Here is a 22,852-nt window from a genome sequence, read left to right on the forward strand (position 1 = left end):
TTTGAAGATGGATTGCTCCTATAAAGCACACAAGAGCTACTTCACATACAACTAAAACATGTGTGTGGGCACCTTAAAACATCATGCACACACATGACAAAAAGGCATTTATCATACAAATGCATGCTTCGGGGGCTGGAACAGGCTGCAGCTCCCTGCCACATGTGAATGCAGTGGCAAACATGAGTTTGCAGCCAACAGTTCAGGGAGAGAAGGCACAAAGGCATGAAGGAGTCAACCAGACAGAGATACAGATGGGCTGCAGTTCTGAAGTACCTTTGTAGGCTGGCACAGCTTTGAGGCTGGGGGTGGTTGGGGATCCTGCAGCCAATGGAGGCCCCTTTCCACCCACATGATTGGCTATCACCGGTGGTGACTGGGGTCGTCTCAATAGTGGGGACATGCTGCGCCGCCTTTTCAAAGAAGCGGGAGTGTTGGGCTCTCCTGGACGCTTGATTTTGTTCTGAGGCCCAGCTACAAATTCATCTGCTTCATCGATCATCATTCCCTGGGGAAAAAATCAACAGCACTCTCATAAGACTACACATCACATTTTAATTATTTTCTTGACACCCCCTACCCCATTGAAAAAAAGCAATTCCACTTGCTGAGCAATCACCAGAAATTGCCATTGAACTCTATCAATCACAGGAGAAAATAAATTCAACTGTGCCTACCTTCTTATCCTGCTTGAAAGGGTTACCGAAAGTATGAAGCCTTTTGGGTTGGTCTGGGTCAATTTCCCGAAGTGGAGAAGGCATCATCTTCAGGTACTCCTGGTAGTTCCCCATCTGGGCCACAGGAACACTGTGAAGGCAGTCTGCAATGAAGACAAAAAAAAGGGGCGATGTACTCGGTTTTCAGAACAGAAATTAAGTCCTCTTCCTTGTTCAACACTTTATAATTCAAGACTCTGTATAAAGCATTAGTCCTTTCAGGATAGACTTTACCCCTAGTGGCAGGAAGGCGCATCTCCTTTTACTGTTCTGATCAACACTGAGAGAGGCTTTCAAGCCTCACCCACTGCTGTAATGCAAATGCTGCTGGGAACTGTTGACTTTGATGCAGACCCCACCCATTTTAGGAGGTACAAGAGGCCTTGCCAGAATCAGAGGTAGCTGCAGAGCCAACTATTTTGGCAGTCTAGGTGCTAGCATGTTTAGAAGATTTTTCAAAGATTCAGACAGAAAAGCCTGAAGCCTATGTGGCCAACATTGGCTACAAACTGCCTATCCTAAAGACCTCTGCAAAACACAACAGCACGCTGGCTAATCTCCAATAAATGTAATAACAAAAGAGCTTTAAATGCCCTGAATGGACAAATCTCTCTAAATGTGTCCAGGTACCCTTTCTGGGAGATTTAAGGAAGAGTAAATGTGCAGCTTCAAAGAGCCCCGTGGCGCAGAGTGGTAAGCTGCAGTACTGCAGTCCAAGCTCTGCTCACGACCTGAGTTCGATCCTGACGGAAGTCGGTTTCAGGTAGCCGGCTCAAGGTTGACTGTCTTCAATCCTTTGAGGTCGGTAAAATGAGTACCCAGCTTGCTGGGGGTAAAGGGAAGATGACTGGGAAGGCACTGGCAAACCACCCCGTAAACAAAGTCTGCCGAGTAAACGTCGAGATGTGACGTCACCCCATGGGTCAGCAATGACCCGGTGCTTGCACAGGGGACCTTTACCTTTTTAAATGTGCAGCTTAGAACATCTGGGATAGTTTAGGCATAGTACACGTTACTTCATCACAGGATTCAGGACAAGATAGCCCTTTTCAAGATTCTTCCGATTCCACCCAAAGAGACCCAAACTCATATCTCATTTCAGTCATTCCAACATTAATAAAATAGGTAAACACTAACCTTCATCCTGGCCCAGAATAAGTTTGTGTGTTTTCAGCAAGTTTGTCCTCATTCTGGTCAACTGGTCTAAAAGATTGTAGCGAGGAATATCATAAGCATTCCGATATGCCTGAGGCTTCAGATCCTGTTTTTTAGTAAACAGAGCAGGATTTTGATTAACAGCCCTTCCAGCCACCACCTAAGGCATCCCTAGATTTTACTGCTCCTTAACAATCTCACTTTGTTTATGGGCCATACATTTTTTGTTTGCCAGCTTCACATGGCTAATCAGTACTGATTGCTGCAAACAATTTTTCTGCTGAGATTTGTGGACTCATTTTGTCCATTTCATAAATAAATAAAAGTAATTGTGAATTCTATAGTGCCCCTTGAAAGCCGTAAGTAACTGAAGATCTACCCAAAAAAATCCAATGAAGCTCAAGTCTTGGCACCACAGAATAAAGCTCAGCTGGCAAGGTGGCCAAAAAAATGAACATAGTGCTGGGTGTTAGAGGATAACCTTGGAAAACGAGAGGAGCATCTAGTTCCAAGCTGGTCTTTGCAAAAAGAGGAACAACAAGTTGGACCTCACCTTGCCTGTCAAACATCTTATGTTTTTCTCTATTCCCTTTGTTAACTCAGAGATAAGTCAGGTCTGGCACTCCATAGCCTGGCACAGTTCAAATGCAACAAACCATGGGTTTTTTTATTATGTAAGCAAAATGGGGACCCACAAGCTCGCGTACTTTGTTCCTTCTTTCTCACGTGTGTTGATCTAACTAAGGAACTTCCATTCTTTTGGCAAATCAGTTTATCAAGGCATCTGAACTACAAGCGATGGTTTCGTTTTCTCCCTGCAGACCAGGATTATAAACTCTGATATGGCTTGGAATTCTGGGTGGGGATGAGAACAACCATAGTCTGTGGCCCTGACAAAGTATGGTTTACTGCAAACAGCAAAATTCTTTACATCATCGTGGGGGTAGGGGGGGGGGGAGAAGAAAGAGTCCACGCCCAGTGAGTCTCCAAGTTCATTCACATAACAACCCATGGTTTGTCATTACATACTAACCGTGCCTTATGGTAGAACTACAGAGAAATCCTTTCATTTCTATCTGCAGTTCTGCAAAATCCAATTAAGAAAAATTAAATAAAGCCACCACAAACATACCTTGTTTAAGAGTCCTATATGGAAGCCAGCAAATTCCTTAACATTCATTTCAGGTAGCCTCAGCGGCGATTCACCCGAGATACCTTGAAGCAGCTGTTTGAAATCCCGGCTTTGAATCAAGGAGAGGCCACTGGAGTGATTTTTCACTTTAATGCCCATCTCTTGGGGTGCTTTCTTACCCACTGACCCTATTATCCGTTCCGATTCTATTTTTGTCTACAAAAAAATCACAGAGCACATTAAGAGAAGCAAATTTCACTGTAGATGGTTCTAATATACAACAATTCCCACCACATCCAAAGGCAACCATGGCCTGCCTCCTCTACAAGCTGATCTAGATCAGGCAAGGCTTGTTACAAGCCTTGCTAAAGGGTCAAGGCAAAGAGGTAGAGCAATATCATATTACACAGATAGGACTGCACAGGCTTTCAAGTTACACAGGTTGGTTTCACGCGTGACCTTGAAAGTCTAAAATGAGTCACAACCAAACACTGTTAATTTAGCAAGCTAATCCATGTTGTTTAAAGACACCAGAAATACAAAGCAGAGATCTAGCATTTCTGGAAATGGCCACAGATCTCTTCATGAAAAAGATAGTCAGCGTTCATCTAGAACGGGGCAAAGTTAATCAAGTAACGAAAACCTCAACATCAAAAGATAATGCAATGGAGCCCCATCTTACTGCCTTTAGCTGTATTTGCATGCTGTTCTGAGAAAGATTTGTGTAACTCAGACGCTTGCATACTGTATTTGCAATGAACTGGAATTGGACTACTGTGGTATAAGTGGATTTGAGCTTCACAACTACAGCCAGGCCTCAAAGAATGGTGCAACGCTAGCATTTTTGAAGACTATCAGAGTTTCAAAAACAGACTATGACGTGGCATAGGACCCTACTGCCTAGAGCTACGAAAGGGTCAAGGATTCCACTAGACTCCACTCATGTAGTTCTAGTGTTTTGCAACTCAGCTTTAAACTAACACCTACTCGAACAAATTCCAGGTTGCTTCCTTAATACATGGCGCAATTCAGAATGCTTGTATTACTGGTATCTAACAATATATGACTCTACTTGGAATGTCTAGAATGAAAACTAAGAATATGGCACTTGTTTACTATGGAAAAGTAGACTAAAACTTCTGTATCCTGTATCAACCGAGAATTTTGACGTGGAACTTGGTATTTTTCATAAGCCAATTCCACAAGAGGCATGTCAACCACTGCAACACAAGCAGCATTAACATTGTTAACACTGGCCATTATTAGGCATAACAGAAGACACTCTGACAGCTTGATTCCAAGTATAACAAAACATGTAAGGACATTGCCCAGAGAAAGTTAAGGAGCTAAAGGTCCACTGTAATCAATGAGACTCAAGCGCTGAAGCCCCAAACATTTCAACAGGACTTACAGATACATATTTTTCTACCGACTGTGTGCCTTGCTTTAATATTCCTGCCATTCTGCTACTTGTTCTTTAGACATCAGTACACTGCTTGAAAATTTCAAGGATTTTATCTGCGGGGGAAAGCTTTAGTGCTCTAAAATTCCAATATCATCCAGAGTCAGCAAAATAAGAGGGATACTGCGTCTTTGAAAGATAGCAGAACAGGTACACTACTTTTGTGTTTCTCCCCTCCTTGGCCTTGGTAGAGGTGTTACTGCAAGGGGACAAAGGCTTAGAAAACTGACAGTAAATAGCCAGAGGCCAGTTTGTTCAGCCACACCATGGATAATGACCTGGTATTCTTTAAAGCCAGAGTGGTGTAGTAGCTAGAGTGTAGGACAAGGATCTGGGAGACTCCAGGTTCAAATCCTCACTCTACCTTAGCCTGCTGGGTGAACTTGGGCCAGTCACATTCTCTCAGCCTAACCTACCTCACAGGGTTGTTGTAAGAATAAAATGGAAGAAAAGAGAACAATGTATGCCATTTCCGGTCCCCCCATTAGGGGTGAAGGGGGGGTGTAAGTTAATAAATACATATAATATAAACACCATTAAAAGCCGTGAAATTTTAATATTTCCATACAGGCTTAATCTGCAGCTCAATAAAGCTAGAACACAAGTATTCATATAACATATAAGGGAGGATGGAAAACTGGCTCAGGGAAAAGTACAATCTCTCCCTGGAATGACAATTCATATAAATCCTTTATAACACTATTTCAGGTAGAACTATTCCCTTCAACTACCAGTGCCATAATTTAATAGCTAGTACTAAATCAGTCACTGCCAAAACTGACTATGACTTTGTAGACCACAGAATTCGAACCTCTGATAAAACCAGTTGTGCTAAACTAAAAACCCAGCAAACAAGCAACAGGTAGCTGGATCTTTGCCCTCCACCATTAACTGATCTAGGGCCCCCAACCCCACTTGTTGAAACAGAAATGCAGTCAAGTTGTTATCTGTCTCACAAAATAAAAGAGAGAGAGAGAGAGAGAAAAAGATGACATTCCTTACGCCATTTGAGTTATAAAACCAGAGCAACACACACTAAAAATCATCAATGTACTTCTAATGGCAAAGGTTTTGTCGATACTACCTGTTGGCTGAGTTTTTTAAGGTAAGAGATAACACTGTAACTAAGTCCACAATCTAAATTATCTGATATCAGATTTGGAGCTCCCATCATCCTTAGGGCTTTCTTTAATGGCTATAAGGAAAACAAAATACACAACAGTAAGAAGATAATCTTTTGTTTTTGTTTGTTCAAAAAGAGTTGTTGTTGTTGTTTTTTAAATAAAAGAAGGGTCTCACAGATTAGTGTACAAGAAGCTAGGGCAATAGCAGAGTTGATGCTCCAGCTTTCCACTTTTGGAAACAAGGATTCATGTAGTACATCTAGTGGTTTAGACAGTTGGTAGATGGCACTGGACCACATAACCAGCATGGCACCACGCAACGTGGCACCGGCAGCTGTTTCTGCACAAAGGCTAGAGACCCTTATTGCCGGGATGATGCAAGTCCATACTGTGGCATCTTGCCCAAGTGACGCAGGTAATGTATACTTGCTCCCACCCAAAGCACCTCCCCCCAGGGCTGTCATCCAGGAGTGCTAGGCAGTTGCCCATATTACTAACAGTTAGCACAGAGATATGCAGTTACTTAGCCCAACCAGAAGGAGGGAGGGAAGCACCAGACTCGTGCTAGACAGCAACTCCAAAGAACTGTTAAGGAGGATCCAGCAAAGTCATTCCAAGCTGCAAGCATTAAGGACTTCTGAATCCTGGCACGTGAATTATTTTGTTCAGAACAGATAGCACACAAAAATCGTTATGCCAAAGACTATCAATCACCAATCCGTTTAGGCTGATTGAAAAAGAAGAGGTACATACCAGTAAGAAGTAAGGAGGCATTGTTTTTAAGTAGTTGTCCAAAGCCTGACGCCACTTCAGATTTGGCTTAAGTTTGTGAACCTTAAACAAGTCATCTGCAAAAAGGGAACACAAGTAAAATCACAAAAGAGGCACCTTTTTTCTGTTCAATACCCCCACCTACATCTTTCTCCACAGAATTACTTCTTACAAAATGAGATCCAAAGAGGACTTAGTTTCCAAGGGCAGCCGTCCCTTTGGACTTCCTTGGTTTCTTACAGAGGCAACTTTTCAAGACTGCAGCAGCCATCTATGGACCCCAAATCAGAACAGACCAAGATCTTTACCACAACAGTGATAAACTGTAATGAAGGGAAGCAGCATTACTTTTTCTCACAACTTAGAAAGCCCTGAGTAACTGGGGCTCTCTTCATCTTACATATCAGCTCCTTCATTAAGGAGCTTAACAGTCCCAAGAAGATTTTTACTCCTACTTCATTTATATCCCACCATTCTCCCCAATGAGGGCCCAAAGCATCTGGAAAATGCAGCGTGAGGGACTGAGAAAAGGTGACCACAATTTGCTGCAAGACTGTTTAGAAGTAAATTAATTTTAAGGGTTATTTGAGATGCAGAATGCCTTAAAAGACTTGTAACAGTATAAAAGCTTCCAAATGATCACCCATAGAGGTTGGAATCAAACCAGGCAGACAAGCAATGCTATATGATCTGCTGTAAAAAGAATTCAGAGATACCAGATAGCCAAGGCTCTCTGTAAGGGGCCGAACTATACCACAAACACTTCATGGATTTTCACACTATAATAGCAATGGGCTACCTGGATGAGGATTCAGTGGACTGCACTGGTCTAAGTAACAGTACAACCAGCTGTTATTAACTATCACCTCTGGGCAGCAAGCTCATGCTCATTACTGCATAATGCATGCTACTTTTTCATAATATAGCAACGCCTACATGTAAAAGGCAAAAATAATGTGTTGAGTGCAGAAATAAACTACAAGAAGCATGTGAAGAGTTGCAACATGCTGACAAAACAGGATCCGGTACATAAGGAAGGCCTGCACAGATAAACCCAGAACTTCCGGTAATGCAAGGATTTGTTTTATGTTAATTTACAAAGGGGTTTTTAACCCCTCTTTTTGGTGCAAGGCAGCTTTCCGTCTGTTAGTAAAGGAAATCCCAATGGCCTATAATAATTGACCCACAAAAACATGATAAGTTCTCTTCAGTACATCAGGAGCGACACTAAGAAAGCAGGAAGTCTGAAGCAACACTGCAGAGAGAGAGAGAGAGAGAGAGAGAGAGAGAGAGAGAGAGAAAGAGGAGTCCTCAGATTCCTCTCCTGCGATTAAAACCAGCAATTAAAGAGCCATTGTATGGCACAATACTTTAGGTGGAGGCAGAAGAAAGATGGCAAGCTAGGCAAGGCTTCTTTGTGTACAGAGCACCTTTAAAAAATCCTCAGACTAAGTTCTCCTCAAGGAAGCAAGTGAGTTGAGAAGGATTAACATTTCAAGAAGATGCCTCAAAAGCAAATGTGTCCCTCTGCGGGGCTGGATACATTCCTCCCTGAGAGGAGAAACAGCTCAAGACATGTGCTTCTATTTCTCATCTCCATGTTCACAAAGCAACGTAACTATACAGCCAACTTCTTGTATGTGACTCATGCAGTCTGGAATCTCCACCCTGCTACTTTAAACACCATTAGTCAGCTGGACTGAAAAATGAATGCCTGCAAAACACATATGAAGGAGAGCTCAAGACACGGATGAGGAATCCACCTCACATTTTGTTTCATGAAAGGACGAGATGGCAGGAAAGGAGCCTATACAACACAATCAACAGATCCTAATCAGAACTTTAAAAATTACCTACAAAACAGGAACACTTGCACTTTTGAACTACAAGCCATGAGTGCCAAAAATTGTAGGAAACAGTGAATGTCTGACAAGGTACATGATAATCATAGAATGGATTTTATGACAGAGCCATAACTATGAATTTGAGGTGGACACAGGTAAGTATAATCAGAGAACACCAAACACAAGATGCCAAGAGCACTGTGTTTGAACAAGACACCCCCGCCAAGCTGATTTGTTTCATTCCATGACAACCACAAGACCTGGTGGCAATCCACTTTCAGCATGATGCTTAACAGGTACACTTTAATACAAAATCAGCTACTGTCTGAGGAACTATGCTTGCCAAACTACTTATACAGTACTTTTAGTAGGCAAAGTGGAGTTTTTTAAATAACTTCACTGCATCTAACTTTTATAGCAAACTGCATCTAACTTCAACAGAGCTTCCCTGTAGTGCAAGCAATTTGTATCAGAGACAGGGAACTGGAGCCAAACAGTGTACAACTTGCCCAAGGACATCTAGTGACACTATAATTAAGTAGGAATTTTAACTCAGGCTTGTCCTGTCTATACCTTGGACAGCACTGGCTTTTTGATCAGAGAACTAGTCTTCTCTGGAACCAGAACACTTTAAATGTGGCATCTTAGGGATTCTCCTGGATCAAAAAGCAGGGCAAAAAAATAAGGGAACCACATCCACCATATTTAAGGTTCTTATTTCCTACAAAAGGAGGAGGGGGGAAGAAGGTGGACCCCCCTCCCAGCTATGCCATGGCTCTGGTCTATGGACTTCCTTCTCCCCTGCACATCTCTTGGAACTTATCCCAAGTTCTCAAAGCAAAAAAATCCCAAAACCAACAGGGGCTGCTGCAAGAATACGCAGACACCACATCCTGAAAGAGGGAAAAGAATGGAGGTTGAACCTTACTCCAATTAAGGAAGAAGCTACGAGTCTAGGAGGTGAGCAGCATCAAACATGCACTGGCTGCAGGTGGCTCTCCTCCTCTGCTGCAGAGAAAAAAAGGGAGAGGGGGTGTAAAAATCCTCTTCTCCCAACTTAGCAGGTTGCAAAAGTCTAGAGTCTCGAGTCTCTCATCCCGTTTTTTTAAAAAGGCTGGCCGATAAACATCACGGACAACATAGACAGACAGGCTACCTTCTAAGTTGTGCCGTTAAGTCTACACTTGACTTACCTAACAGAGGAAGGAGAACAGGATAGTTGTAAGGCATCACAAAAAGATTGACACATGTTAGAGTGGTGCTGGCCTTTAAGTATCCAAATGGATGGCCAAGTTCACTGTATTTTGCACTGTTGCTGACGAATACCTAGAAAAAAAAACAAGGGGAAGAAGGAATGTTGACACCATAACAGCAACTAATCCACTGTTAGGTGAAGCACAGTCTAAAAATTCCAGCCAGTCAAGATTCATATTTGCCAAAATGGCAAAGCTTTTCTGCAAGGTATTAATATTCAGGAGCTCGAATTATCCAAGATGCTGAATGTGCCCAAGTAGTATTATGCATGTGGCCACTATAAACCAGTCAATCGCTATTACTCGCATAACCAGTGAGAAAGATCATCCTTCCGTATTACAGATTAAGTACATAGTGGCTCCAAATTAAACAGCCCATCCAATCTCACCATCTAAATCAGTGGCAGTAAACAGAGCCCCAAGTTGCGTCAAGACCCATTCTGTCAAAAAGTTTGTAAATCTAGCACAACAAATATAAATACCCAGGCAGATGGTTATGGCCTCGGCAGATTCTGGAATTGGTGCTGCTAAATACTGGTCTTTATTGTTGAATGTAGCTTTTGCACCTGTTATATTGAGGGTTTTTAACTTTTTGATAAACCCCTTGAGAGCTCATTTATGGTTTCTGGAGAAAGATGGAAAATTTCCAAATTGAGGTGGCACCATTGTAGTGACCAAGCAAGATGCAGATTTGAGATATAAAATTAAGAGGTCCAAAAGAGCATTAGTTACTACCAAAACACAGATTCAACAAACTAGAGGTTTGTGAAGTCAAGTAGTCCCCTGTGAGTCCTGACCCCCTTGGGTGATTCAGAAGCTAAAATTCACCACTTAGCTCACAGGAATGCGTGTCACAGGCAAGAGAGTCAAAGCACATAAAGACTATGTTGTCTGTTTTCTTAGTAGCCTTTAAAGAGATTATGCAATCTACTCTGGGTCAAATCTACCTCACACTCAAGTTAATAAGCAAGACATTTGCTCATTTTATCAGAACCATCTTTTGCCCCTGATTTTAAAGAATGCTACTGAGAGATCATTTAAGCTTAAGCAAAGTGATACTGAAATACAATGAGGAAGCAAAGCATGTTGACATATTTAATAATATAATCACTGATCATGTATCCTACAAATATTAAAGTGTTTCTATAAATGTTATCGGTGGGGCTTCCCTCTTTGACCCCCTAACTTCCCCTACAAACTTACAGCCATCTCTTTGAGAAGAACTCTACATCATTATTAATGGATAACATTCTTTATCATAAAAACTCTGAGATCGGTTAGACAGAGGGCTGTGGCTAAGTGACAGAACAACTGCTATGCAAACAGGAAGTCTCAAGTTGTCGAAATCTTTCCAGGGAGAAGCCTGAGGTGGATGAAGATGTGGATTTCCCACATCCAAGCCAACATCTACTGCTCCTTCGCTGTTATCTCCTTCGAGTTTACATTTTAACACAACATAGGCTTGGGATCCCTGGAATGGGTATCTAGCAAATACCTGCCAGCACGCATGAGGCGATTTTCGTTCCAAGATGTACTGTGTAAGGGGTGATGGCTCAAGCTCGTACTTGTCAAAAGGAAGCTTATCAATAACCATGGGCTCGCAATCCACACAGGAGAACCTCACCACAGGATGGGCTGTGCGGGGAGGCTTGAAAGTGAGGAAGAAAGGAGGAAAAGGTCAAACACATTTAGACTGGAAAAGGCACCATAACCTCTTTGGCATCAACCTCCAGGTTACCGTGAAAAAATTAATTTAGGATGCCAACAAGCCATGCGTGTTATTCTCAAGAGAACACAAGTCCACTAACAGGCACAAGAAGTTCTAAGTTCAGTGACTTAGGAGTTACTGAAATAATGTCTATAAAGCCTTTTAAACACTTTATATGCATCCTAATGCCCATGTAGGTCTGCAAGCTTTATTGCCATATTAAAAATGGAAGGCTGAAGTATGGTGGTGTGCGCAGGGCCTCCAAGTTATCTCATTACTAGGATGAGCTCTGAACCAGAGAATTCCACCTCGTACATTCTTAACTATGTTACATCAACAAAAAGCTGATGTAGCATAGCTAAGAGTGAGTGAGCTGGAAGGAAAGCTGCATCAGAAGAATGTAATAGTTTAAAAGTTACGTACCAATGTTGGTGAATTCTGATCAGGCCAAAAAGATTCTGGAATTGGCCAGTGCCCAACAGGAACTCCTGTTTTAGGATTAGGCCGCACGTAGATAAGCTTATGACAGCTGTGCCATGGCTGAGAACCAAAAGAACTGACAGGCCTTGTGGTATCAACAAGCCCATCTAAATTCCAAACAAAAAAGGGAGGAAAGAAAAAAAACAGAATAATAAGTAATGTGGTACATCTGTTTTCATTAACAGAGTAGCTTGTAATAAGCATAAAAAATTTACTGTGTACATTCCCTCATCTAAAAATAATATCAGTGCAAACCAGATATGGATGGACGTTTCTTAAGTTCTGGAAAAGGCAGAATCAATCCTCCCTAGAGTAGAAATCTTGCTTGTAGGGGACCTGAATGCCAGGATTGGCCAGGACATAAATGCCTATGTAGCTAAAACACAAGTTGCACCAGATGAGTCCTGGTTTGTCCCCTGGTCTTCACTGGATAAAGTCCTAAAGAACTTTGGTGCGCGGCGGTTGGATTTGATTTTCAGATTTGGGCTATATAACTTACATGGTACCTTTAAAGATCGATCAAAAGGGTTTTATTCCTTTACTGGGGCTCGAGGGGCAAGTGTAATAGATCATATTATGGTTACCAACTCTTTATATATGTACAATCAGTGGGTTTTGATATCCTCAATAGGGTAGAAAGTGATCATCTCCCTTTATCGATATCTATTTCCCCCTTGGCTGGAAATGGGTGCCCCCCACTCTCTAAACATAATACCCCAAAACTAATTATGAAAAGGGTCAAATGGAGTGAACAAGTAGATTTCAATGTTAAACACTGCCTATTTTCAGACGACCTAACGCTGTTAAGATCCCAACTAATGACAGGAGACGCACATGCTATTGATACTTTTAATGACATTGTTGACTGGCTGACACCATGGCTAAGAACTCAAAGGCCAGTGAAGATAGGCATAACAAAAAACACCTGGTTCGACCACGAATGCAGGGAAATGAGGAAATCCCTCAGACACTTGCAAGGTAGTCAGAATGGACAAATCCCCCTATTACATTGAAAGGCTGGCACAATTTCGCTATAAATATAAAAACGTTTTGAAGCAAAAGAAATTACAGTATAATAGAGCACACAGTGGGAAGAACTAGCCCTATCCATCGCTAACAAAAATGATAAAAAAAATTGGGAGCTGATTGCCCGTGGCACAAGACCTAGTAACTATGTGATGGCAAATATTACACAGGATAGGTGGCATAATCACTTCCTCTCCCTTTATGGCACCCCCAGGGATATTTCTCCCGTGGATGTTATGATTAAAGAACAAAATTCATTGCCCACATGGGACCCAGTGTCACCAGAGGAATGTGCCCAGCTGATCAAGGGGCTAGTTGGGGGAAAAGCTCCGGGAGAAGATTACATCCCTCCAGAATTATTTAAATCAAACATCCATTGGTGGTTTCCAGTGTTAGCAGCTCTATTTACAACAATTAACAACCTATGCGTGATACCAGCCAGATGGAAACAAAGCATCATCGTCCCTATCTTCAAGAAGGGGGAAAACTCAGACCCTGCCATTATCAACTTATCAGCCTCTTAGATGTTGCCTCTAAGCTATATACTCGCCACCTGTTAAATAAGTTGGTAGATTGGGCAGACCAGGTAAACCTCCTTAACCAGGAACAAGCCGGTTTCCGTAAGGAACATAGCACAATTAATCATTGTCTAGTTCTTAAAGCCCTGATTGAGAAATGCTCAGTCAAATTAAAATGCCAACTTTTTGTAAACTTTGTTGACCTGTCCTCAGCTTTCGATTCAATCGACCGACATAGGCTTTGGCAGAAGTTGGTGGATACCTCTATTGACCAGAGGCTTTTTAGATTGGTAAGGGAATTGCATATAGACTTCACAGCTAGAGTCAGAGTGGAAGGAACTGGAAGTTTAACAGAACCGATCCCCCTAACGAAAGGAGTGAAACAGGGCTGCCTGCTAGCCCCTCTCTTCTTCAATTTTTATATTAATGATATAGTACAAAAGATGAATGCGCCAACGCATTTCTCCCATTTTGGCTGGAAGGAAAATAACAACTTTATTATATGCCAACGATATGGCTATTTTGGCCCTCACGAAAACTGGGCTAAAGGAAAGGCTGAAAACACTGGTTGAACACTGCAACAGGGAATCCCTAAAGACTGACTACAACAAAACTAAAATAGTTGTTTTCGGCAACCACAGGATTGCTCACAATAGCAAACCAAAAAGTAGAACAGGACCAGTTTTTTAAATATTTAGGCATAATTTTCCAACCCACATTGTCTTGGCAAATGCTATGTAAATCTGCTATCCTGGCAGCATGTCGAACTACGAGTGCCATTTTAAAATTCTACTATTCCAGAGGAGACTGTATGGTTGCCCCAGCAATTAAAGCTTTTGTGGGGAAAAGTAATACTGCAGTTGCTATATGGAATTGAGATCTGGGGGCAAAAACCAAAAATGTTGCATGAATTGGAGAAAATCCAAAATAGATCAGGAAGATCTTGAGTTTGCCCCAAGCGGTACCTGCAGCATACCTTAGAGTGGAGGCAGGCTTGTCGTCAGTTGCCATGAGAGCCCATTTAAGAATTTTACTTTCCTACCTAAAACTGAGAAAACCGACCAACTCAAAATTGGTGTATTACAGCTATATGTACTATTCAAAGGAAAACCATTGGGACAAGATCCTTATACCCATCCTACAATGTTATAATTTGCCTTTGCTAGAAATCTTAAACACATGGGACCCAAAAGAAATCAAAAAATGGATTGCTGATAAAGATTTGTGCCTAATACAAAAGTCCAAGTTCTCTCCATGGTATCCGTTACTCAAATCGAATAAGTTCTTTTCAAACTACCTAACGGAACTTTCGGACCCAGGGTTAAGAAGAGCATTTACTAGGGCACGATTCCAAACGATGCCTTCAGCATTCACCCATGGTAGATATAAAAAAATTCCTCATAACCTAAGACTATGCCCCTGCTCCTCAGATTTAATAGAGGATCTCCCTCACATTTTGTTTAGTTGCTCATTTTATAACTCTATTCGTTTTAAATTAACCCAGCACATCCCAGATGTTTTAGACACAGTTGAAGGCTGAGTTAGTTTTTAAAAATTTTATTCATGTAACTCTGGGTGTTGTGGGTTTTACATTGTGTATGGTTTTACATTGTGTATGGTTTTAATCTGAACATTAAGGTCTGTGACCAAAACATTAATAAATTGGAATAAAGAATTTACAGTACCTTCTCCAATGGGAGGTGGGTCTGGTCCAGATTTTTCAAAGTTGATCACAACACCACTCTGAACTTTCTGAGCTAGCGATTCTAAACACTGATTCAGCATCCTTTGCGTCCGAACACAGTATGAGCGACCTGTTGTAAATGCCAGAGAAACAGAAAGGATATGAAGGCAAGTTTCAGCAACTGCCATTTTCATTTAAGAGAAACAGACTGTAAAGATTAAAAACTGTACTAGAATCAAAGGTAAGGACTATACAGTGAAATAAAAGAGATGCTCATTGATGTACCAGCAGTTGCAAGTACTGCAACGGATTAAAGTTGAGAAAGCTTTTCCATCCTGTCAATTCAAGGAAAGAGCATGCTACAAGGTATAAATACCACAGTATAGGATGTATGCTACCCCCATACCATTTATACTTGGAGATATATTCTTGCTTCAACTTAAATGGAGAATACTTAGTTTTAAACTAATAATTAAATTAAACAAGGCACTAAATTTAATCCAGCCCTACTTCTAGGATAAAACAGCCACATTAAACAGCACCACCATGTCATGTGATCTTTGAGCTTCAATGCACAAAGATCATGACATCGTGGTATTCTTTAATAATACTGGGAGGGGAAACTATTTCAAAGCTGGTGGAAGGAAATGTAAAGCTTTCTGTGAAAAGGAGATGGACTTGAACCTTTGCTAGTTTTAGCTTGGAAATATACACATTATTGTTTTGAGAAACAGAACAGCCTAAATTTTGCAATCTTGAGAAGCAGCAGCAGAGCAACTTTGCATAGGAGGAACTTCGTGATTTAAGATGGATCTGGGACCACCCCACTCAACCGTTCTTTTGCCACCTCCTCTCAAAGACTGTGTTAATTTGGATCCAGGCCCATGTCTGCTTCTACTGTGTTTTAAGACCTAGAACAGGCAGCTATGGACACAAAGGGAAAGGAACAAACACTCCTTCCTCTGCAGATTCAGCAGCAGTTTCCACTTTAAATTTGCTCTAAAGTCCTAAGCAAATTAGTACTGATTAAAGGGAGACACTGTATAGAAGTACTAATAAAATGGTGAGATAGGCATGGATATACCAATCGTCATATCAGAATAAGAATCCAAGTCAGACCCATACATTTGAGCACACTGATTGATCTATTATTTCCAAGATAGCAGAGAAGACTCAGATTTGCAAAATAAAAACGTATGCAAAAAGCTACCTCCTGTGACTTCACACATCTGCGTGATGGCAGATTCATCTGTAGGGACACTTCCTAGCTGTTCTGGTTCCACCAAAGAAGCTCCAGGCAAGCGCAGCACAAGGGCAAACAGCCTTTGATCCCATCGAAATGGCTCTTTGGTCAGCTCACTCCCAGGTAGGGGGGAATTCAAAGGAAGATGAAGCTAAAGAAAGAAAATTCTTCTGAGAACTTCACTAAAATAGTAGACAAGTTTAACCATAACTGACAGGACCAAAAAAAACAAAAACAAAGTAGGTCCAATAAGCTGCTAAATTCTTAAGATGCATATACTATCCAATAGTCTGTGGTGCTAAAAAAACTACACTGATAATAGCATGTACAGACCTTAATTTCATATAGTGAGTTCTGTGGCAAGGAGAGCTTAAGTAGTTATATGGGACATAGATGTCTCAGGATTCCCATTCAGTTACACAGCTCACGGGGTGATAGTGTGTGTCTCTCTCTCCCCCAGCCACCAATGTTAGGATTGCTTTTAGCGTTGCTTTTCACGTTTGAAACTGTTAAACTCCCCATGAGGGTGTGTTTCATGTTCACCAGGGTTATTTTGCACCTTAAAAATTTATTGTTGATATCTTACCTCCTCTTGAACACCTGCTGTATTGGTCAGTTTGTTTCCATCTGTGATGGTAATCAAAATAGATGGCTCTAAAAAGAAAGGGTTCCTCCCCTAGAGAGAAAAGAAAAATACATCCAACATTTAAATGTGGAAGAAAGGGTGATCTGTGCAGGCAACATAAAACTATGCAAACGTGATATAAGGCACAGAGATTCGTTCTGCTCCTATGCATTAAAAAAATCAAATCATCTTGTAAGAAAACAGAGGAGCAACAGAAGCTGACCTTGGGGTGCAGAATGGTCAGTACGGGAGAGGGCAGGCCAGGGTTATGGTGTGCTGCAAAAACAAAGCCTGGGGCACACAAATTTACATGCTGGTATTGCTGAGCTCTACTCTCCTGTCTTTCCCCCCAGCATCTTAACTGACAGCTGGCCCTGAGGCAGCTGCATCCCCCCACCCTGAGGAAGAACTCAAAGCATAGCTTGAGGCTGGGAAACATTTCCAGTCCCGACTGATGAGGGGGTTCCTTACTCAACTGATTTGATTGTTTAAAAAAAGAATGTCAGGAAGTATTCTCCCGCCATTTGTAAGACAGCTGTAAAGACGTTTTCACAAAAAGCAAAGAAATGACATGCCAGCCTTCATTACCTGTCCATAGTTGTCTATTCCAGACACTAGCCTGTTGAGGTTTAACAGATCAAACGATGATCGAAGAGCCTGGCCAAGTGTCGTCAATCCAGAGGCTTGCAGATTCTTCAGTTCATTCATGAAAGTGGCATGGTTTTCCTTCCATCCAGCCTGTAGAAGGGCATAAGAAAATAAGAAAGGCCATGCTGGATCAGACCAAGGTCCATCAAGTCCAGTAGTCTGTTCACATAGTGGCCAACCAGGTGCCTCTAGGAAGTCCCCAAACAAGAAGTCTAACATTACTTTTACTACAGTCTGTGCTCAAAGGGAATGTTACTACTCTTTTGTTCAAGGAGATTTCCATTTGCATCCCTGATCCATTCAGGGAAATGCTGGGGGCGGGGGGAGCTTACACAGCCAAACAGAACTACCACCAATCAGAAGGAGACCGTCCTCTTGAATATCTCCCTCGTTTCTCACTTGCATCCAACTGATGACATTTTTAGAGTCCATTCCAATGTGTTAAACCTAAATTAACAGTTACAAAGGACCTTTGAATTGCTACTAATCCTTCAGTGCTAGTAATGGTAGCTGCCTTCGTTGGGTAAAATACCTGCCAAATAACCCACACTACTTGAAGTAAACCAAGTCCCAGCACTAGAAATTCGTGTCCTAAATAATGCAATGTCTCCACGCTCTCTGTGCCAGGTTGCAAAACAAAACTGCTGTACGTATGTGCAGAATCTGCACTTACACCCTTCGCCATGTACTTTATCCTGTATATGATCCAACACATAGCAATTTTCCAACACTTCTACGAAGTTAGATATTTCTCTCCCCTGCCCCCAGTTGTTTTACTGCATACGGTCAATTCTGATTCCCAGGCTTTCAGCTGATGACAGGAAAGCTCTTCTGCCCACTCAGAGCCAGTTACCACTGGACTGCGAGTAGTTTCTTTATTGCTAGGAACACTCCACTACACAGCAAAATACACACTAGTAAAAATTATACCTGGTACTTTCAAAAAAACTTGTGATGGACTTTTTGAAAAACTCCCTAGCAGTCATGGAATATGAGGATCAGTAGCTGGTTAAACAGGAAACTGATGATCGCAGTGAATGGATAGTTCCGAGAACGGAGGGAAACAAGCAGGGGGTTCCCTGTGGATCAGCATCAGGATGCCTGCTATTTAAATTGTTTGGAGTCAGGTATGAAAAGTAATGTAGACAAATCTGTGAGTTTCTCAGGATGGTTGAAAACCCACATAGACTGTGAAGAGCTCTAACAAGATCTTGTCATCTTGGCCAAATGGCAACAAAATAGCACACACAATTCTACGTAAATAATACTCCTAGGTGTGTGTGTGTGTTGTTTTTTGTCCTAAACATCACATAGATACTGATGAGTTCTGAACTGACAGTGATAAACCAGGAAATAATGTGCTGTTGTAACAGGCAGCTCAAGGAAAACATCTACACTGTAAACAGCAGCCGTTCTAAAAAAAGCCGGTTCTGTACTAAGGAATATTAGCCACTGAAAATAGGGATAAAAGCACCGCAATGCCATTATATGAATACAAATGCAGACAGAATGCTATGCAGTCTGTTTGTCCCACATTTTAAAAAGCTGAAAAAGGTACAAGGCGCCCAAAACAATCAAGGGGTTCAAACATGCAGAAACAATAAAGAACTAGGGATTTTAGAAAAAATACAATTATGGGGAGAGAACAGAGGTTTATAAAATTATGTATGAGATAGAAAAAGGGGAGAGAATTCTGATGTGACACTACAGCTCAGGGGTCACCCACTGAGGACGATGTACAGGAGTTTAAGGAAAGTCAAAAGGCAGTGCATCTTCACGCATTTAGGGAATTCCCTGGCACGGGCATGGCAGTTGCCACTTGGATGGCTTTAAAAAGAGTCTAGTACAGCACAGATGACCAGCTCTCGGGAGAGGCAGAGAAAGGTTGTTGCGTACATGTCCTGGTGCCCTGAAGGAGAAACATCCTGGAAGTATCCAGCTAGTCAATGCAGGAAATAGGCGGTAGACTAGTTGAGCTTTTTGTCTCATCTTCATATAATGTATCATTTTCAGGTTTTGTAAGTGAAGCTACAGAGAAGTTTTAAAAACCAAAACCAGTATTTGCTTAAAGGCAGAGAGGTAGGAAGTGGTCTTGGAGGAGCTTCTAATGACCACCATGAAGTCACACATTTCTGCCCCACTTCACAGAATCCATCACCAACTCCCGTGCCTGCCAGAATCCCAAAAATCACCACCCTAATTCTAATTAGGACCAAATATGGATAGCATTGCCTTAGGTTACAATTTATCCTACAGACATGACTGCTTTAGTTTCATTGTACTGATCATACCAAGTTTTATCACCTGGGCTGCAAAACTGTGGGGGTGGGGGGGTTATTTGTAAGTCAAGCTCCTGGTAAAAGACTTGTTAGCTGCCTGGCAAGAACAGCCAACTGACACAGACAGCCATTAAAATCACTCTGCGTATGTGAAGTACCGTCACGTCACAGCTAACTCATGATGACCCAGTAGGGCTTTCAAGGCAAGAGACTAACAGAGGTGGTTTGTCATTGCCTTCCTCTGCATAGCAACCCTGGAATTCCTTGGTGGTCTCCCTTCCAAATACTAACCAGGGCTAACCCTGCTTAGCTTCTGAGATCTGATCAGATTGGGCTAGCCTGGGCCATCCACTACATACACTTAATTCTTCCACCATACAACAGGGGACCAAAAGAAAATCTGGTGGGAAGTGTCCAAGTATGACTCAACACAATGAATGCAACTTTGGAGGGAATTATTTTGTTAATCCTGAAAAAATATCACCAGTTGGTATCAGTGATTCGGCAGTAATTTAATTGACATGAGAGAGCATAGAGATTTGAGAAGTTTCACAGTACAAGCAGAAAATATCTCAATGCTGGCAACCAGATTAAGAAAAAAATCAGCTCTTCTCTAGGCAGTTAATTTTCTTGTTGGTAATCTGGTCTGTGCTGTCCTATAATTCTCAGAGAACTGGTTCACATAAATTTTCTCAAGTTTTCAAGTCAATGCTTTAGCCATAACCAGAAGTGCAGAAAGGTATAAAGAGGGAGTCGCAGAGGAATTGCGCAACAGACCATGTGTGGTCCACGCCATGCACTGTTACCCCATGATTTCTCCCAACCTTTCACAGAGCTTAATAAAAACAGTACTGTAGCTACATGGAAACTTTGATGAGATGAGACAGATTCCCCCAAGAACTTTATGGGGACATGGCTAAAACGTGCACGGAAGAACCTCCTATGAAGATTTAGGCAATGGAGTTAATCCTACCCCATCCTACCACATCACTTATCAAAATAACAGGTATTCCACTGGAGGGAGAGCCACTTAAGTTGGAGGAAGGTTGGATCCGCCCAGTCACAGCAGAGGACTGAGTTCTCCCAACTCTTCCCCCTAGTTCTTTTTTGTGTAGCACTTCCTTGTGTCAGGAAATAAGACAGGCAGTGAGAGACTGATGTCCCACGGTTCATCCTGGCTCTCTTGCACACCAGAAGTTTATTTTGGGGGAGCGAGTATTCATGATGGTCAGCTGGGGGATTCTGGGATTCTGCTCCCTCCCCCCTCCTAGTACTAATAGAGTTAGTCAGTGCAACCAAGCAGTTTCCAATGCCAGGGACAGGGTTTTCTAAACAGTCAGGTCACACCCAAAAATTATGAATAAAAATAAGAAAAATCTTTAATAACTTCACAGAAATCCTAAAAAGCAAAGATAACCGGGAACAATCAGTAGAAATATAGTTTTTAGGCAGAATACTAACAAGAAAATATGGAAATTTGTCTTGCTAACTAATCCCGTACTTAAAACAGCCTCAACATTCCCTTTTGGGGAATGGGTCCAAGACCAAGCATCTTGGCACAGCTTGACAAGGCCAGTCTGTGATAGTCTTGATACAACTCTGGACTCCATCCAACCCACCAGGCAGAATCCCAAATAGTCACAGGTATCCCATTCTCTATCTATTTGTCAAAAGGCACCATACATCATACCAGTGGGTAACGAGATGTCCACCAATCTCAAGATAACTATAAACAAAAGGAGATTCGCTTATTAGATGGCTAAATTCCCTTGACCTCAGGTGTCCAGATAAAGGTCGGAGGAGCAACATTAAACACTAATCTAATGACGCACCCAGCATTTTCCCAGGCAAAGAAGAGGCCTAGTCACCGGACAGGTATTAAGAATCTACTAAGAGAGGCCACAGACCACCCCATCAAGTTATTTTGGTTTCAACTCTTGTAGACTGCCTTTGGGTTATAACAAACTTCCACAGGGAAGGTCTGCAGAAATACCTTGCACCCGGAGTTTTATTAATGGAAACAAACCCAGCCTTGCCCATCACTAGTGCCAGACAAGAAAAAGCAGGAAAAAAAAGATTGCCAATTTCAAGTTGCTTGATGTTAGCGCCGCTAAACTGACACTGCATGAGACAACAGTGAAACAATCACGCTCCTAACCAGCAGAGAAAAATAACCACAGAGGCGTGACTACGGATTGAGATCCAGAAGAACAAACAAGGAGGGGCAGTGATTATACATAGGCAGATTACCAGAGTCAGGCTTGCATGTTTTCTCTTATGAATCCAATTCAGACTTGCCAGTATTTTTATGCCTTTCTGAAGTTCCTGCATTAATTATTCGAAAAGCTCTGCACTGGCAAGTTAACAACATGCCACTTTGCTACAAGCCCCTCATTAAACTTCACCCATGAAATTTACACACAATTGCAAAAGAGACTCCTTGAGAGCTAACTGCCATGCCTGGTTTTTTCCCCCAGGCAGTTATTAAGGGTCTCACCCAAGAACTGTCTTGTAATAAAGAGGACCTCCAAGTCAACCTTCACCATCCTGGAAATTATCGTGGGCTTGGAAATGAGTGTGGGAGACAAATTAAAACCAGAGTGGAAAGACCAGTTGAGGAGGAAATTATTTTCCTCAACAGATTCACAAAATCAGAGCAGCCAAAACAAAGAACAGGAAAGCTGGGTATTACCGAGGCTCATCAGCCAACAGCCAAGTGACTAAAATACTGTAACTATTTTGCCAATCTGAAACAAATAACAACAGGCAGTATGGATCAGACTAGGAAGATTCTGTTTAAGAGTCTACAGGGGTGCCATTTAGGTATATATATTAGGTATCAACTTTTAAAATGTGAATTTGCAAGAATCTGTTTGCAATCTGTCTGATGTTAGTATACATCCATTTGTCAGTCTGAATATCTCACCTATTGGCAATTAACTAAGGAATGTTGGAGATGATCATGCTTCCTAATATTCCTTCTGATAGCTTCATGTGCAAGTATATCCAAAAGTCCATAGATCCACAAGACCCTTGCACTTGCAAGCAATGGACTGATTAATGCTTCTCAAACTTCCTTGCCCAGGATTAATTATTCTAGCATTACTCCTGAATCGACACCAAAGATTGGGTCTAAATTATTGAGAGGGATTCCTGAGCCCATAAAACTAGAGAGTTAGCCATT

At 41.8% G+C, this 22,852-nt stretch overlaps 1 protein-coding gene across 2 annotated transcripts in view; it reads right to left on the reverse strand.

The window, feature by feature from the left end:
• The window catches only part of LOC130486265 (integrator complex subunit 6-like), a 37,683-nt gene that overhangs the window by 5,846 nt on the left and 8,985 nt on the right, over positions 1-22,852 (reverse strand). The window contains exons 3-15 of one of the 2 annotated variants that reach the window (XM_056859506.1): positions 17,330-17,479; positions 16,703-16,792; positions 16,084-16,267; positions 14,875-15,003; positions 11,589-11,752; positions 10,953-11,105; positions 9,398-9,530; positions 6,343-6,437; positions 5,550-5,660; positions 3,004-3,219; positions 1,854-1,977; positions 678-820; positions 277-508 (exon numbers count right to left, since the gene is read on the reverse strand). In XM_056859506.1, coding sequence (XP_056715484.1) covers positions 277-508; positions 678-820; positions 1,854-1,977; positions 3,004-3,219; positions 5,550-5,660; positions 6,343-6,437; positions 9,398-9,530; positions 10,953-11,105; positions 11,589-11,752; positions 14,875-15,003; positions 16,084-16,267; positions 16,703-16,792; positions 17,330-17,479 — 1,924 coding nt within the window. The remainder of the gene's footprint in view (positions 1-276; positions 509-677; positions 821-1,853; positions 1,978-3,003; positions 3,220-5,549; positions 5,661-6,342; positions 6,438-9,397; positions 9,531-10,952; positions 11,106-11,588; positions 11,753-14,874; positions 15,004-16,083; positions 16,268-16,702; positions 16,793-17,329; positions 17,480-22,852) is intronic. The other variant, XM_056859507.1, reaches the window with a different exon arrangement.

Source organism: Euleptes europaea, chromosome 13 (assembly GCF_029931775.1).
Source record: "Euleptes europaea isolate rEulEur1 chromosome 13, rEulEur1.hap1, whole genome shotgun sequence".
Classification (NCBI taxonomy): domain Eukaryota; kingdom Metazoa; phylum Chordata; class Lepidosauria; order Squamata; family Sphaerodactylidae; genus Euleptes; species Euleptes europaea.